The 16,266-nt window shown below is 38.7% G+C and overlaps 1 protein-coding gene across 11 annotated transcripts in view; it reads left to right on the plus strand.

The window, feature by feature from the left end:
* Nucleotides 1–16,266, plus strand: part of SDCCAG8 (SHH signaling and ciliogenesis regulator SDCCAG8) — a 155,707-nt gene that overhangs the window by 52,947 nt on the left and 86,494 nt on the right. For all 11 annotated transcript variants that reach the window (XR_012158166.1, XM_073338251.1, XM_073338253.1 and 8 more), the window contains one exon: nt 14,300–14,442. Coding sequence is in view for 10 of the 11 variants with exons in the window: in XM_073338251.1 (XP_073194352.1) it covers nt 14,300–14,442 (143 nt within the window). In the remaining variant the exon portion in view is untranslated. The remainder of the gene's footprint in view (nt 1–14,299; nt 14,443–16,266) is intronic.

Genomic DNA, 16,266 nt, shown 5'->3' on the forward strand with positions numbered 1-16,266 from the left:
TTTAGACACAGAAAAGAGAACACAGGGAAGTCTTTTTGCTCCAAAATAAGCTACGGCAAATGTACAATTACAGTTGTACAAAATGTGCAGTTTTGATTGTCTGACTTTGTCCTGAATGGCCAAAGTACTGAGGCATCTAGGAGACCAGGATGTGATAATTTGTATAACTGTTTTCTGATTTCCTGTGTTGTTTCATATAGTTAAAGGCTACCACAAGATTTTTTTTAAAACTATATTAATATTATATACAAAACCCCCCCTGCATGTTTACTTTAACAAGAATCTGTTAAATGACATCCTCCACCCCACACTCCTTGAGGAATGGTTGTAAATTTACAGGGCCCAGTTTTCAAATATGGCTTGGGCTCAGGAATTATGAAACCTGGTAGCTCTTGATCAATAAATTTATAAGAATCATGGGTGGTGATCTCTCCCCTACTTCCTCTGGAAAAAATAAATCCATGACAAAAGTTGTTAACTTATACCGTAAAATTGCATCGTAAAATACTCATGATAGGAAATATGAAAGTTAGGGTTGAACAAAACTGAAGGTGAACTACCTTTGAGGATTATAGTAAAGTCTTTGTGTTCACATCACCAATCAAAGAAGGGAAATGCTTGACTGGTGAAGAAAGGGCACAACTCTGTTCAATACCAATCAGACTTAGCACAAATAGTAAGCCATTACCAAGTCTTTCCTGAAGGTATTCAACAGTCCTCAGGTCCACTCACATGAAGTCCCAAGCATATGGCCTTGACTACTGCAGTCTAGCACCATTATACATTAAGCCCCCTACAGAACACAAATGCCATTTTCCTGTTTAGAGCAGGGGCGGGCAAACTTTTTGGGCCGAGGGCTACATCTGGGTGGGGAAATGTTCTGCAGGGCCGGGGTTGAGGTGCAGGATATGGGAGAGGGTGCAGTGTGCAGGAACGGGCTCAGGGCAAGGGATTGGGGCAGAGAAGGGGTGCAGGGTGTATGAGGGGGTTCAGGGAAGGGGGTTGGGGTGCAGGAGGGGTGCAGAGGGCAGGAGGGGGTTCAGGGCAGGGAGTTGGGGTACAGCAGGGGGCTCAGGGCAGGGGGTTGGGGGGTATGGGGTGCGGCAGGGGCTCAGGGTGCAGCGGGGGGCTCAGGGCAGGGGGTTGGGGTGCAGTAGGGGTGTGAGGTACAGGCAGCGCTTAGGGCAGGCAGTTGGGGGGCAGGGTGTAGGAGTGGTTCAGGTTCTGGGCCAGCACCGCTTACCTAAAGTGGCTCCAGAGTGGCGGTGGCAGGCGCCAGGGCAGGCTGCCTGCCCACCTGCCTGCCCGCCCCGGCTCCACCCTGCACTGCTCCGGGAAGCAACTGGAACCACGGCCCCTGGGGGAGAGGGGGACACAGGGCTCTGTGCACTGCCCTTGCCACGCCTCCAGGTACTTTCCCCAAAGCTCCCACTGGCTGCAATTCCCCGTTCTCGGCCAATGGGAGCTGCGGGGGGTGGTGCCTGGAGGCAAGGGCAATGCACAGAGCCCCACGGACATGGTGCCAGCCGCTTCTGAGAGCAGCGCGGGGCCTGCGGCACCACAGGGGGCAATCTCGCGGGCCGGATCCAAAGCCTTGAAGGGCTGGATTCGGCCCACAGGCCATAGTTTGCCCACCGCTGGCTTAGAGGGTCATGGTTTTTACCCTAATAACCTGTGGCTTTTGCTCTTTCTGCAGCCTTTCCAAAGCTAGTTTAGTTTTGGCAGTGGATTCCACCACAAATATTATTTAACCTACTGAATTTTCAAGGACTACTTGCAGAATCTGTTACTATTAATAAATCTGTTCTAATATGCAAGAGAGAGATACCACAAGTGAGTGAAACATATGGGTATTTTTATGCAAGAATACTTACACAGACACAAAAGTAATACATAGAACCTGATCATCATTAAAACAAAACTTTAAATTGCATATCCCGGTGTGCTCATATAGATAGAAAAGCTGCTTGCTTAAATAGTCAGGCAAAAATGTCCTCACACCTCTTTTTAGATGATTTGCTTAAAATTGTCCAACAAAGATAGAATGTGCTCACCACAAATTAATGTGGTGGGTCTTTGTCCAGGCAGCAGGAAAAAGAGGATGGGGCTCCTTTAAGGATTCCGACTGCATTTGGATCATAAGGGAGAGGAAACGGGGCAGACTTACCTGAATGGAGCCAAGAGGGGAACAAGAAGTGGCCAAACCAGGTGGGAGCACTGATCCACCATGTGCACCTGTACTCTGTGCATTCTGGAATTCTCATCAGAGAGAGCAGCTACCAGCTAAGATAGAAAGGTTCTGTGCTGGGCCAGTTCTTAACCCCTCCGTCACAAACTGACTTTTGGCTTATTTGGTTGTAATGGATTGGCTTTAGTATCTATAGATGGTGCAAAACTCTACCATCATCTACCTAGCCAGATGCATTCCATCTTCATGGGCCTGCACAACTGTAATGTGCTAGCACATCTCAGCCTGCAGTTGCTGGGTCCTGTGAGAGCCAAGCTAGACCTTACAGCTCTCTGGATTCTCTACTATGTTGTTGAGTTGGATCCTGCTTTGAGGCCTGTAACTAACTGACCTAGTAAGGTTTGCTCCTGAAACGATGATTCTTCAAAAACCGGGGGGGAAAATATCACTTCCAGGATGGGACCCTGCAATTAAATATGAACATAACCTTTAATTATAGTGTTGTTGTCACTTCCACTCTTATAATATCACATGTGAAATATTCATTAGCGTTCATCAGCATGAGAAACTGTATGAAATGGCTTTTGCTATGAAAGAGGCCCATAGTTTGTGTTTTTATTTTTATCTGACAACAATATGGGGTGAAATAAAAATGGTTAAACAGACCAGAAAAAATGATGGTTGCATCAGTCTTTCCATTAATATTGTGGGATCAGCTCTGCCGGCTACTGCCACCAGACTTTGCTCTGAGCCAGAAGGGAAGTGCTGCTGTGTCTGTCATAGCCACCCTCAGTGCCCTTACTGCTTGCCTGTAACTGTCTGCTGCCGCTGTGCGGGAGGGAGGACAGACCTTCATTTCCATCTAACTATATTGGTGCAGGCTGTGGGGAGAGGTAATCCCACTTCACTCCTCTCAACTGCCTGTTTTTGGGGATAAGAGAAGCACTACTTAGACTCTTCTCTTATTTCTTGATAATGAGATGGGAGTAACCCTCCTCCTCTTTTCCTCCTCCTTCGAAACAAAAACCACAACCATAACCCCCACATCCTTAAAATATCTTGCTCCAGGGTGAGAGTTATTAAACCAAGTTTTTGCTTACCTTTACTGGTGGTTGCTGAGTTAATGTCTGGTGCCCCAGTGCTTGCTATTAAAAATGTCTCCATAGGCATTTACCTACATACTGGGGCTGAAAGTGCTGCTCCAAAAGAAGCTATTGCAGTTCAGACACTTTGGCAAACCAAATAACAGTATTTTCAGAAAAGTAATATAGTCAAAATCCCAACGATTTTGTGTGTTCTGGCCATTCCCCCTTGTCCAACTATCTAGGAATTCATCCTACAGTCATCTCCATCATATCAGAATGCCAGATCGGTCTTGGGGTTGACCAGAGAACGGCCATAAGGGCCCTTGGTAATTGTCCATTTACCAGTATTGTCAACGCCAACAGTTTGAAAATCATGAATCAAAAACATTTAGGTCTTTATTTTTACACACACACGCACACAATCTTGCCAAAAGTCTGTCTCTTAGTTTTTGAACTCCCACTACACACCCCCAGTGTGTGTGTATGACAATTACAAGTTGAAAATTCTACCTTAACTGCATAGGAAATGTGCCCCACACATCCAGGACCCTGGTCCCTGACACCCCCCATTCCTCACTCTTCATTGAAAAGTTTCTCTTCCCTCTCCTCCACCACCCCAGTAGGTCCCCTACAGCACCAGCATTCTCTCCAGCAGGCTCTTGTGATGCCCCACTGCACTTCCCTCCGCAGCAGCCTGCAGGCAAAAAGGCATCACCTGAGCTCCTATCTCCATTCACTCTCTATCACTGTGCTGTGGTAGTGGAAGAGGGGATGATGAGGTCATGGCTGCTGATTTTGGGAAGGGGGCATCTCTGCTGTGCTGCACCTGTTTCAGTGCTTTGGCCTTGTGAGCGCACACAAAGCCATTGCTAAGATTGCCTGCAGCACAAATAGCTCAGTGGCCTCTGAGCTGCATGTGTTTTATCACACAGTTGAAAGAGCCTCCAAAATGGCAACAGTCACAACAATATGAGCATTCACAACACAGGATTACAGCCTGCACTGTTTCAGTGGGTTGCATCATTTGTCCCTTGGGGTCTTCAGATGGCCTATTGATTTGTGTGATGGTCAGAAGACTTAAATCCTTAAATGGGGCTAGATACAAAGCAGGGGCCTATTTTGCTACTATGCTTGCCTTTTCCATCCATTCCTGAACTGGAGTTGACTTCCACCCCAAAGTTTGGTTTTGTGTTTTTGTCTAGCAACTTTGTGTACCTATCTGCTCTTGTTTTAATTACCTAGTTACATGAAACATTTTTTTTCTTTTTGTGATATGTACATTTTAGGGGATCTTATGAGGCATATACATTTTTAACCAAGTTTTTACTACTTGTTTGTACATCGTCACAATTTATCACATTTTCATAGGATTTAAAGAAGATTTAAATTTTGAAGCCAAATGTAGGCTTTGGATGTTCTTGATTCCCATCCTGTTTTGAATAAGAAGCAGGGTACATTTACACAGCAATTTAAAAAAACAACCACCATGTGCACTATTGGGGACTGTTCGGGATTACCCTGGTGATGACACTAACTCTCTTTACAAAGTTGGATAGTTCTTCTGATGTAATCTGCTGTGTCAGATGGCCCTGTCTGGGAGGCCGGAGGTTTAGAGACTGCTCAGAACATAGGGCTGCCTGATTTGATATCAGGATTAATACAGGGATTTGCTCGTAATTGGAAGAAATGGCTACAGTCGATCCCTACTGCAGGGAATATCTGCATGTGCAGTGGTAGATTTTTTTATGTCGTCCAAAATAAAATATATTGAATTTTTACTACATATGTGCAAAAATATCTTTTCGTTAGCTTGAATATATAGAACGGTATGAATGATTTATTATCTGAAAAACTATGTAATAGAAGACCACAATAAAAATTACTCTGGGATCAAACTTAACGTTAAAAATATCACATTTATAATTGCTTTTAAATAGAGTATCCAAGTATGTTTGCATGTTCATACTGAAGGTAACAGTAAGCGATGAGGTATAGCCACAGTCCAGCAACGATGTACACATATACTTAACTTTATGAACAGTGAGTGTTTCCATTGATGTAAATGTGGGTACTTGCATTGAGGAAAGTTGAACATGTGAGCATCTGGGCCTACATATGTGGGAAGTAGGTAATAAAGTATCATGTTGAGCAGTGGCAGATTTAGAGTTAGTGGGGCCTTGTGTGCTGCTTCATTTTCGGGGGAGCCCCTCTCAGAACCCAGCCAAGAAGAAGAGGAACATTCTCTCCTCTTCCTCTCTTCTCTTCCCCCCCCCCCCCCCCCGAAGTTTTTTTTTGTTTTTTTCCTTCATCCTCCTCCTATATTGTAAGTAATAGGAAGTAAATGAAAATAAAGTGAAAGACTACAAAAACAATCAAGGTACAACTTTTTTTTTTTTCCCACAGAACACTTGCAAATTGCTGTGGATCATGGTGGACCACTTAATGATCTTTCCAAATGTTGTTTGTACTGTTAGCTAACTATTGTAAAATGCTTTGGATAAGAGCACTTTATTAAAAAAAAAAAACCAAAAAAACCCCCTTAATAACCTTTCCTCAGTCCACCTGAATGGAGTTCTCCGACCACAGTTTGAGAACTTCTGGTCTACATGAAAGCTTGGTATTTGCATTACACTAATATGAAAAAGGTGTAAAAATAAAAAGTATAGATGACGCATGAATGGAAAAATAAAAGTTAACATCCTCTGAAGAAACTTATTCAATAGATTTTTTTCTACACTTTTTCTTTACAAAATTGTTAATTGTCATCATAAAGTAATATTTTGTAAAGAGGCACTTTCACTGTTAATATTGCCTAACTTTTCAAATGTTCCTGACTCATCATATTTTGCAAATTATTTTTAACTCATTTCAATACAGAAACAAGTTCACCAACAGCATTTGTGACAAGTATTGTTAATATTTTCAGAATGGTTTCTACGTTTGGAAAGGTTGCCTGCAAACCGTCACGTACAAGTCTATACAAATCAACTGGTGATCTCAAAGCACAGACCTCATCATTTTTGATAAAATGAATGAAATGTTTTACTTCATCTTGAAAAAGATTTGTGTCTATGTCCTCTCCGTAGAATTCACTTAATTTCTTACTGTAGTGGCTTTTCGCATTTTCGTCCAAATGTCTGTCAAAAAACATGCAAAATAAATCAACAATTTTCTTAGAGATTCACCTCTTCTCTGCACTACTTTTGTGTCACAAATTATTGTGGAGACCATCAATGTTATCTTCTTTCCCTTTTAAATTGATTTCATTGTCTCTAGTTTCACTGAAAAATAACTTCCTACTTTTTTTACACTTCTCATCAGATATATCAAAGAAACATATATTTTCTGTTCATGTTAGTACCTCCGCTTCCACCAAGCTATAGTCATTTCGAACTTCCATGACAAAACTTTTAACTGAGGCTAACAATTGTGCAGCATTCAATAAATTTGTATCAAGCTTTTGCAGCAATTTCCAGATGGCATTAATTCTTTGAAGTAAACAGTTCCACAAAAGAGTAAAAACAGCAATATCATACTTTTCAAACTTTTCTGCTAAGGATTTTGCTTCAGTTTTCGCACATGGTTTTTCAGAATTTGATGTGGCTATGTCTAATAAGGTTTTTTTATATCATCATAGCTCATTTTGAAAGCCAAAACAGCATCTGCACAAGCAAACCACCTGGTGTCACAAATTCTTTTGACTGTCAAATGTTTTTCATTTGCCTGCTCCAAGCGTGATTGTAGCATACTCCACCAATGCATGGAAACTGGGGGGGAAAAAGGCATACACGATTTGAACGAAGTCAAAAAAATGTGTAGCTCCCTCACAAGATTCGGCTGCTGTGTTGCAAATTAAATGTAAGGAATGGAACATGGTATGAATAAAGCAGAGGGGCTCGCATTGTTTAGTCTTGCCTGTAGACCTGAATATTTTCCTGCTATATCTGTGGTGTTGTCATGGGCAGAGCTTTGATAATTTTTGATGTCCAAACCTGAATTTGCAATGAATTCCAAAACAGTTGTGTCTAGATATTCAGAAGTGTGGGATTTTAACAGGACAAAACAAAGAAATCGCTCTACAACTTTACCATTGCCGGTCACATATCTTAATATTAATGTTAATTGGTCTACATGACTCACATCTGATGCTGAATCGACTATTATGGAATAGTACTTGGCATCCTTTACTTCATCAGTGAATTGGTTTCTAAGCTGCTTTGCCATTATAGTGAGAAATTCATCGTAGGTTTGGTGTGTTATAAAGTTGGTCTTCCCTGAGCTGCAATACTGATGATTTTTCAAATGTTATTTGAGAAAATTGTCAAATTCACTAAGCTATTCAAGGCAGGTAAAAAAATTACCTTTTTGATTTGACAATGATGACTCATCATGTCCCCTTAGAGGTAGTCCCAAAGAAGACAGCAGTTTGACCATGGCAACAACACGTCTCAGCACTTTCCTCCAGTAAGAACACTTCTTTTCAAACTGAGCTGATAACACAGAATCAATTCTTCTAGATAGTTTACACCTTTGAACGAACTTATACATTGCATTAGTATGAGCATTGGAAGTCTTATGATCAGTGGTATGTCTTGCAGCGTTTCTCCAATTAGAGTGCCCGTCGACGGTTTGTTTTCCTTTACTATGGTCAGGGAATAATTTGCAAACATAACAGTAGACTGCCTTAGTGGTTTCTGAATTTCTGTCGTCCCATTTTTCTTCATCCTCAGAAAATGGGACTCATAAAGACCTCTAAATTGCTTTTGTCCTGCAACCTCCTAGTCTTTTCTCAAATTTTCCATATTATCTAAGTTTTTCAGTTTATTTACTACGAAACAGTCTATCATATCCAAGTAGACAGATTTTGGCCATGATGCTGTGTCTTAAGGGTAGGTTTCTTCCCTTACTTTGACAAAATTACCTATATTTTGTAGTTCTATTGTCACTTCAGAATCCGCTTGTTCAACTTTTGCAGTTGTTGTGGTATCCCCACAACTCGGCAAGTGATCAAATAATTCAGATGTTTCCTTATCCATACTTTTTTATGAATGTCCATTATTCAATACTTCAAGCTTTTTAAAGTAAGATGACAAATTGTCTTTTGCTTAGCTTTGTCTTCTTGCCTCAGCTTCATTTTTTTGCATTTTTGACTGCCAGAGTCAGTATTGCTTCATTGCTAAAAAACTAACGTTGATTTTAGGAAGATTCAAAAGGTCTGAAAGAGCAGGGGCGTAGCCACAGTTGGGCCTGAGTAGGCCGTGGACCACCCAGTTAGGTTTATTGCAGTTAATCCCACGTTTTTATCAGACTCTGTAAAAATGGGATTTTGAACCATTACATACTAGTGACAAATCACAGGCATTGTTGCAAAGTGCAGGAGGGTGCTTTTGTTCAACTGGATAATTGGTCAAGGACTTTGACTGGCAAATGACTTTGATGGACTTTGACTGGAAAATGACAATTTCCCGTAGTTGCTGTTATGGTGTTGTCAAGACAGTGGAAAAACTGGCGAAGCAAAATTCTTTGCTAGATTACTTTAAAAAAAATGTTTAGAGCACAGTTCATAGAATATGTTTGCAGAATGCAGAAAGCGTGGACCACTTTGCGACTTGCAACACTTATTAAATTCAGTCATTTGTCAGATTTGTCCTACATTTTGGGGTCCCCTGTTGTCGGGGGGCCCCCGTGCCATTGCACGGTTTGTTTCACAGTAAGTCCACCATTGATGTTGAGGTGGTCCTGATTTTTTTAAGTAGTGTACTGCCTCCTGTAATCACGTGTTCTCCGCAGAAAGGCAGTTATCACTGAGTTATAATTTTTTAAAAAGGATCTTCACTTCGTAATTTGTTCCTCTATTTTCATAATTATTAAAGAGACCACAAGACAGAAATATCAAATGGAAAAAATGCTGTAGATTCATGATGATACTGATACATACACACTTGTAAATTTTTTTTTTTGCTGAACACATATAGCAGTACTTTGTATACACAGAACTGTTTTTCAGTTAATATTGTTTTATTATTGCACCTCAATCAAGGGAAATTGGTTTAAGAATTAATGTTACTGGCTTTTTAAAATACATTTGGCTTCTAGCCTATTGATTTGTTAGAAGGCTTCCAAAGTATTTTGCTAAATTTAGTTCAGTGTAGGATTTTATCTTTTATCAGTGGTTAATCATATTCATTTGTGAAAGATTTCTTTGCCTTTTCTGTCAGCTCTGCAGTTATTCTGAGTTCTATGAAAAACATATCCTAGCTTATAAATTTAAAGTTGCAGTTTTCTGCATACAATAAAGTCTGCATTCATATAGACTAGAATTAAATAATTATTTTAATTTTGTAATTTGACCTGTTTTGAACAAAATTATCAAATTTTTTAGAGGTAAAGAGGTGTCTAGTTAGTTAAATGGAGAATTTTCGCAAAACACTTTAGCATGGTTAAATGAAGATAGTCGGTTCGATTTAATTTGAGAAGAGGCTGTTTGTTTTTTAAAAAGAATCTCAATATTTATGAGAAATCATTCTTTGTTTTTGTATGAAGTTGCATTTAGTTTACTTTGAGCCCATCTACAGTGTGTTAATTTGAAAATGCCTGTAAGATTGTATAAGGGTTCTTGCCCTATAATCTAATGAATGAGAAGTAAAATGCTTGTTTGCTTTTTAGTATTGAGAGACTGCAAAAGATACTTGTTTCCTACAAAAAGGGAGGTTTAAAACATAAGTACTTGTTGATTAGGACATCCAAAAGTAGTAATTTACAGAGACAAACAATTTGTCATTTCCTATATTTTCCCCATAAGTTGATTTTATGTTGTAAAACTTGATCCTTCTGTTTTTGAATACTATATTATTTTTTAATTTAATTTATTTGTGGTGAACTGAAATGGCAGTTCTTCTGGTGGGTTTTATTCTGCAGTCTTTATACAGACAAAGTTTCTGTTTGTGTCCATGGGAGTTTGAACAATTGAGATGGAAGACAAGATTACGTAATAAATATATTTTTTAAGTTCCATACAAAACTATTTAAAGAATGATAAAGTTACAAAGTCAAACACTCAGAAGTTGCCTGTGCAATGTTAATGTGGTGAATATGCAATATGACTCTGTTGCCCAGCTTCACATAGGAAGTCTGTGATCAAGCCACAATACATGAGGATGTCCTTTTGTGTTCTTGCAACTCATTGCCTTGTTCTCTGTCTGTCCTGTGGACTGAAAGAAGCCAATATCCTGAAAAAATAATACATGATCATGTAATTAAAAATGGTACCACGGTATAAATATACAATCAGGTCAAATTAAGGTTTCATAGACCTGATTATCATCAAATAATTCCAGATGTGAATGATTAATGGCCTGCTTCTGATTCTGCACTACTACGTGAATGAGTTCAAATAGCAACCACTGCTTGCAGTTGCATGGATTGGAGGGGGCAAATTTCCTCCCCCGGCTTCCATAGAATTCTCTTGTGCTTAAGTTACTCATAATAGGCTTGGGAACCAGGATTGAACTCTAAAAGAATAAACACACAGTCTCATGATGTGTCTCTTTACAGTCACATTTATGATTATAAGTGCACTTCCTGATGATCAAATATAAGCTTTAATTTTGTAAAGGGATGTATTTTATGTACTACGCTAGTACACTTTGACCTCTGCTAAAATACTGTCATCATCACTTCCCCATGCTCTGACCGCAGTACTTCACACCTTGCTTCCTTCTTTAGTTTAGTGTCCCTTTTTAAGCACATCAGATTCAAGTTCCTTGACCTTCGAAGTTTTTTTACAAAATGTTGTCACCACCTACATCTGCTTTCAGTTCTCACTGACTCTCCTCCCATACCTTTCTCCTCATGTTTTCCTTATCCCAGAGCTTGACTTTATGACAAGCCAGGGTCCGATTCAGCTATGCAGTAGTTTGCCACATATTAACTCACTGTGTGGACCCTGCTACCCTGCACTAAAAGTTACATAATGTGCTTTGACATACTGCTGTTTGAAACTGGACTACACCATTGCCCTAGGGATGTGCATCAGCAGGGTCTGTATGGACACTTTGTGCATGACACACTGGCATGCACTAGAATGTATGCCCCAGCTGGTATACACAAACAACACATGTGGACTGGGTTTGTAACTTGGAAAGAGGAGGGGAGACCATTTACAGGAGTTGCCTAGGACGCAAACACATCACAACCATAGATAAAGGTACCCTTCAGATCACCCTTATACATTGGACCAAGTGACCTCAGGATTGATTGGACTGATGCACAGCCGGTTTATAAGGCTGTCTGAAACAATCATATCTTTCACTATTGTGTAAAGTGGCCTGAAGATATGTAATATACTATGTTTCAGGAATAGTACCAGAAACTACTGGCTGAATTATTGGACCAAACTACTTAATGGTATTTGCGGTTTGGATGGTACTCCTTTTAAGGTGTTGATACATAGCAATAAGTGAGAGTTGGGTTTTGGTTTTTTTTTTGTTAATCAAGCCTTCATTGTACTTGGATGAGAACAAGCTCATTGAGACTTAATCCAAATAAGTTTGGAGATACTTTTGGATCCCTAATTGTATGGGTGCTTTTGGTGGGCGGGGTGCCTTTTTATTATTTCTTTTTGCTGTGGTGATTGATTGTAACTGTTTCTGACGTGAACTTTTCCAGACTTATCCACTTTTTTGTGGGTTACTACAATGCTGTCTACATGGGGCTCTTGAAAGCCCACTTGGAAACTACAGGTGACACAGAATGCTGTAGAATGCCTGCTTAATGATGAATATTATGTGGAGAATATTATGCCAGTATTTCAGACTATACTGGCTCCCTGACTGCTTCTGGTTGGAAGTCATGGGCACGTATTGATCTTTAAAGCCCCACCAGAGGTACATTGTTTGGGTCCCAGCTACTTTGAGAACCTTCTTTTCTCTGTGCATCCTCATGACAATTGAGATCAGCTGATGCATTCTTGCCTTCAATTCCTTGATTTGAACATCTGGCAGATGGAGGCAAGCCATTTTCAACAGCGGTCCCTTTACTTTGGAATTTGTTTCACACTTTGGTCCGACAGAACCTGAGCCTATTTACCTTCAGGAGACAGTTTAAAGCCCATCTGTTCACTTAGGCTTTTCCCTAAGAGTGTGATGATAGGGTGTGTTTATGTTTATAGTTGGAAAATAGAGGTTTTTAAATATGTAGTTGACATTTGTCAACTAATTTATTTATTTTTTAAAATGTGGCCATTCATGAATACCTTACTTTTATTTAAAAAAAAATAAAAAAAAGTTGCAGGAGTGTTGCTTACCTCTGTAGATGGGAAAGAACTCAGGTAAGAAAATAAAAAGGATTAGGGAAAACAAACATTAATGAACTGCTCTATTAACTAGACTAGAACATAGTGAATCTGTTAAGATTTTCATTCTATCAAACTTAAATGTGATACCCTTTGGAAATGAGAAAAATTCAGATTCTTTTAAAACACATGCTTACCACCTTTTTAGTGTTTAGTTATGACTAGTACAATACATTACTTTCATTGAAAGTACCTACATTGAATACTTACAATACACTGAATTAATTTATTATGATTTCCCAGTTTCCACATCTTTGTGTTAAACTGTAAAACTTGCCTTTAATTTTGTTTATTTTGTGTAGTTTCAAGAAATAAGTGTGTGTCTGTGCATGCACGTGTGTGTGTGTGCACGCGCGCACACTTATTTCCTGAAAATTATATATATTCCATGCAATATTTTTATTTATTTTATATATTTTTATATATATATATATATATATAAAAAATAAAATAAATAAAAATATTGCATGGAAACATTTAGACAGATTTTAATCTGATTTTCCTTAAAAAATATAATTTCAACAAACTAGAATATAACTCCTAACAAGAAAGTAATATTTCATTAGAAATGCAAAAGGACTGTTTTGAGTGGGGAATGGTTTACACACTGATACCTTTTGTTGGATGTGGATACTGAATTTGTTTGAGGCATCATGACTTACTATAAATGCTTTGGGCTGATATTTTCATGAAGAAACAGAGACAACATACTATGAAGGTGTTTCAGGAATACATATTAACACTGGAATACGTTCCTTTTTATTTAAGATATTTGAATGAATATTTAAGTAAACTGGAGAATAATGTTAGTGGAAAGTTCAATAGTGTGGCATAAAGGTACCTGTATAAGTGTTTAAATACTGAACAAAGTTTTGCTACGAAAGGTGTTTTCTGTTTTGGAAGAAGGAATAGTTCTTTTAGTATTTTTGAGATAGTTAATGTAGGACACTTATTTCTCTTTGAAAATTTTATGTGCCTAGAAATATGCAGAAGGCTTACAATATATACACTAGAAACAAAGACCCCAATCCTGCAAAACATGCACATGCTTAAATTTAGCACATCAGTAGTCTAGCTAACTTTAACTGGACTGTTCAAGTACTTTAAGTAGGTTTGTATTGCTTAGTTATGTGAAGAAGGCAACAAGATTTGATAGTGGTCAGCATCTTACATTATCAGGCCCCACAAATAAGAGCACTTTTAAATGAATACAAATGGTAAGAAACATCTTAATGCCTTTTAAAGTGCAACATGAAGTGAATACAAATCAAATGTAGTTGTTGTTTTTTTTTAATGAGTTGATTGAACAGAGAGAGAACACATGGGAACTAAAATTTTACAAAAGTCATGGGGAACATTTTTGTACAAGAATATTATCAATATTCATGTTGACATATCTGTTCGCGTAGGCTTATTAAAAATATTAAGAAAAAATATAGCAAAATGGTGAAATAAGATAATAAATGAAATGAGCTTTGATACTTCAAATTACTTCCTTTCATTTCCTTGTTTCTTTATTAAACTTTATTTTTACAAACCAAAGAACTCTATTCCTTTCTTCATTAAATTAAATCATGCTTTATTTTTCTTATAACTTTTGATCACGTAAGGTAGATTGTCTTATAATTTACCTACATATATTTTTTAAATGTATTTTCGCCTGTATTTTTAAAGGAAATAGAGAAATTGGGATTAGAGCTGAATGAAAACAAACTGCGTTTGGAACAAGCACAGCAGGATGCAGCAAGAGCCAAAGATGAGTGCCTAAAACTGACAGAACTGCTGGGTAAATCTGAGCACCAACTGCACCTCACCAGGTACCCTTTATCCTATTACATGCCATAGCACCAATTTCATTTTGCTAATTTTTGCCACAGGCTTCCCCACTGTTGTTGCAGATATTCATAATCATTCACTGCATGCATTGCTTTCGGGCATTTTAGAAGAAGCAAAGATGTGGTAAATAAAGCACCCATTTACCTAAATGATGATCTTTCAAAAAGCCAAAATACATTTATTAAGTAAAAAGTCTGTAAGCACCGAACTGTATAGCATCTATTGGTTTAGAAACTCTAATGCTTCAAATTTATGAATTTAGGGTATTGTGACATAACAATGTAAATACTTACTGATGTCCGTTATGAAGCAATACTTCATCCGAGATTAAACAGTCTACATAATTTAACACTCTAGGAATGTAGGGAGAGATTCAGGACAGATCCATGAGAATAGCATTTCTGTCATTTGTCTCAGTGAAAATAATAAGATTGTGTGACACAAACATGTTTCTGTCACTCTGGGCTCTTTACAGGTTTATTCCATCATTGAACATAAATTACCAATCTACCCTTAATTCTTACTATCAGACCTGTAGAGAAAATTCCAGAGTGGCAATTTTCTGATTATTAATTCCACCTTGAGTTTTGGTAACTGTTAAAATTTCTCTTTTTGCCAAATACACAGCTGCTTCTTTTAATCTTTTGTATCACTTTTATCTGTTGGTAAACATCCAGTGTCAGATCTGAGGCCCTTACTCAGTCCTTAGTTAGACAAAAAGCTCTCATTGGAGTCGATATAAATTTACCTGAATAACAGCCTCAGATTTTGGCTAATTGACAGTGGAGTATTCACACTCCTACTCTAATCCTGCACCCACTGAATTTAGTGAGAATTTTGTCATTGGTTTCAATGACAGCAGAATTGGATCCAATGAAAACTTTCTAAATTCATTTAATCAATCTTTTACTCCGCTAAATTTCAGTGTTATTCAGAGCACGGTAGTTTAACAGATGGAAGAAAGCACCACCGTAACAGCCTGTATTCAGAGAAAAAAAAATATGCTAGAGGTTGATGAACTTGAAAAAAGTTTTGGGTGAGTTGTTAAGATATCTAAAGTTTGGATTTAGAAGAACTTCCTTAATAATGATTTGTTGTGATAGTTAACCAAATGGTTTAACAAGCTCCGTTTTAGCAAAAGACTGATCATACATTATAAAGCAGTGTGATATCTTGGAGAAAATCCTAATAACACATTTTTTTGTGAAAATCTTTCTCTCTTAATAATACAGACTAATAACTATAAATTTAACATAGTTCAACACTTAAATGCAGGTGCATAATGTCAAAATGATTCAGGTAGCTGTTTAATTACAGACATTTTAGAATCTGACTTAGTGTATACAATATGGCCTTTTATTGATAAAATAAAAAGTATGCTTATGTTGATTTAGTATATAGTTCTAACTTCATTATAAAAAGTGAGATATAGAGGCCAAATCTTCCCCTTAAGTCACCAAATTATATAATTATCTGTTCTGTGTAGGTTCTGTTACCACCCTCATAGGGTGGCCAGGTGTCCAGTTTTCAAACGGAAAGTCCAGTCACATCTGCTGGCCAGACACGCAAAGTCCGGTTACTGCAGGCAGGGAGGTCCCAGGTCATCACTCAGGCCGGGCTGCCTCCTGCCTGTGTTGGGCAGCTGCAGCTCCCAGCCCTGACTCTGCAGAGGAGTCTGTCCCAACCTGGGCGGGCGGGGGAGAGGGAGGGGAAAACCAGCGAATGACGAGAGGAGGGAGGAAGAGGAGCGAACAGGGGGCAGGGCCTTCAGGGGTGGGGTGGGGCCTTCGGGAAAGAGGTACCGC

This window comes from Lepidochelys kempii, chromosome 3 (genome assembly GCF_965140265.1).
Source record: "Lepidochelys kempii isolate rLepKem1 chromosome 3, rLepKem1.hap2, whole genome shotgun sequence".
In the NCBI taxonomy this organism is placed as follows: domain Eukaryota; kingdom Metazoa; phylum Chordata; order Testudines; family Cheloniidae; genus Lepidochelys; species Lepidochelys kempii.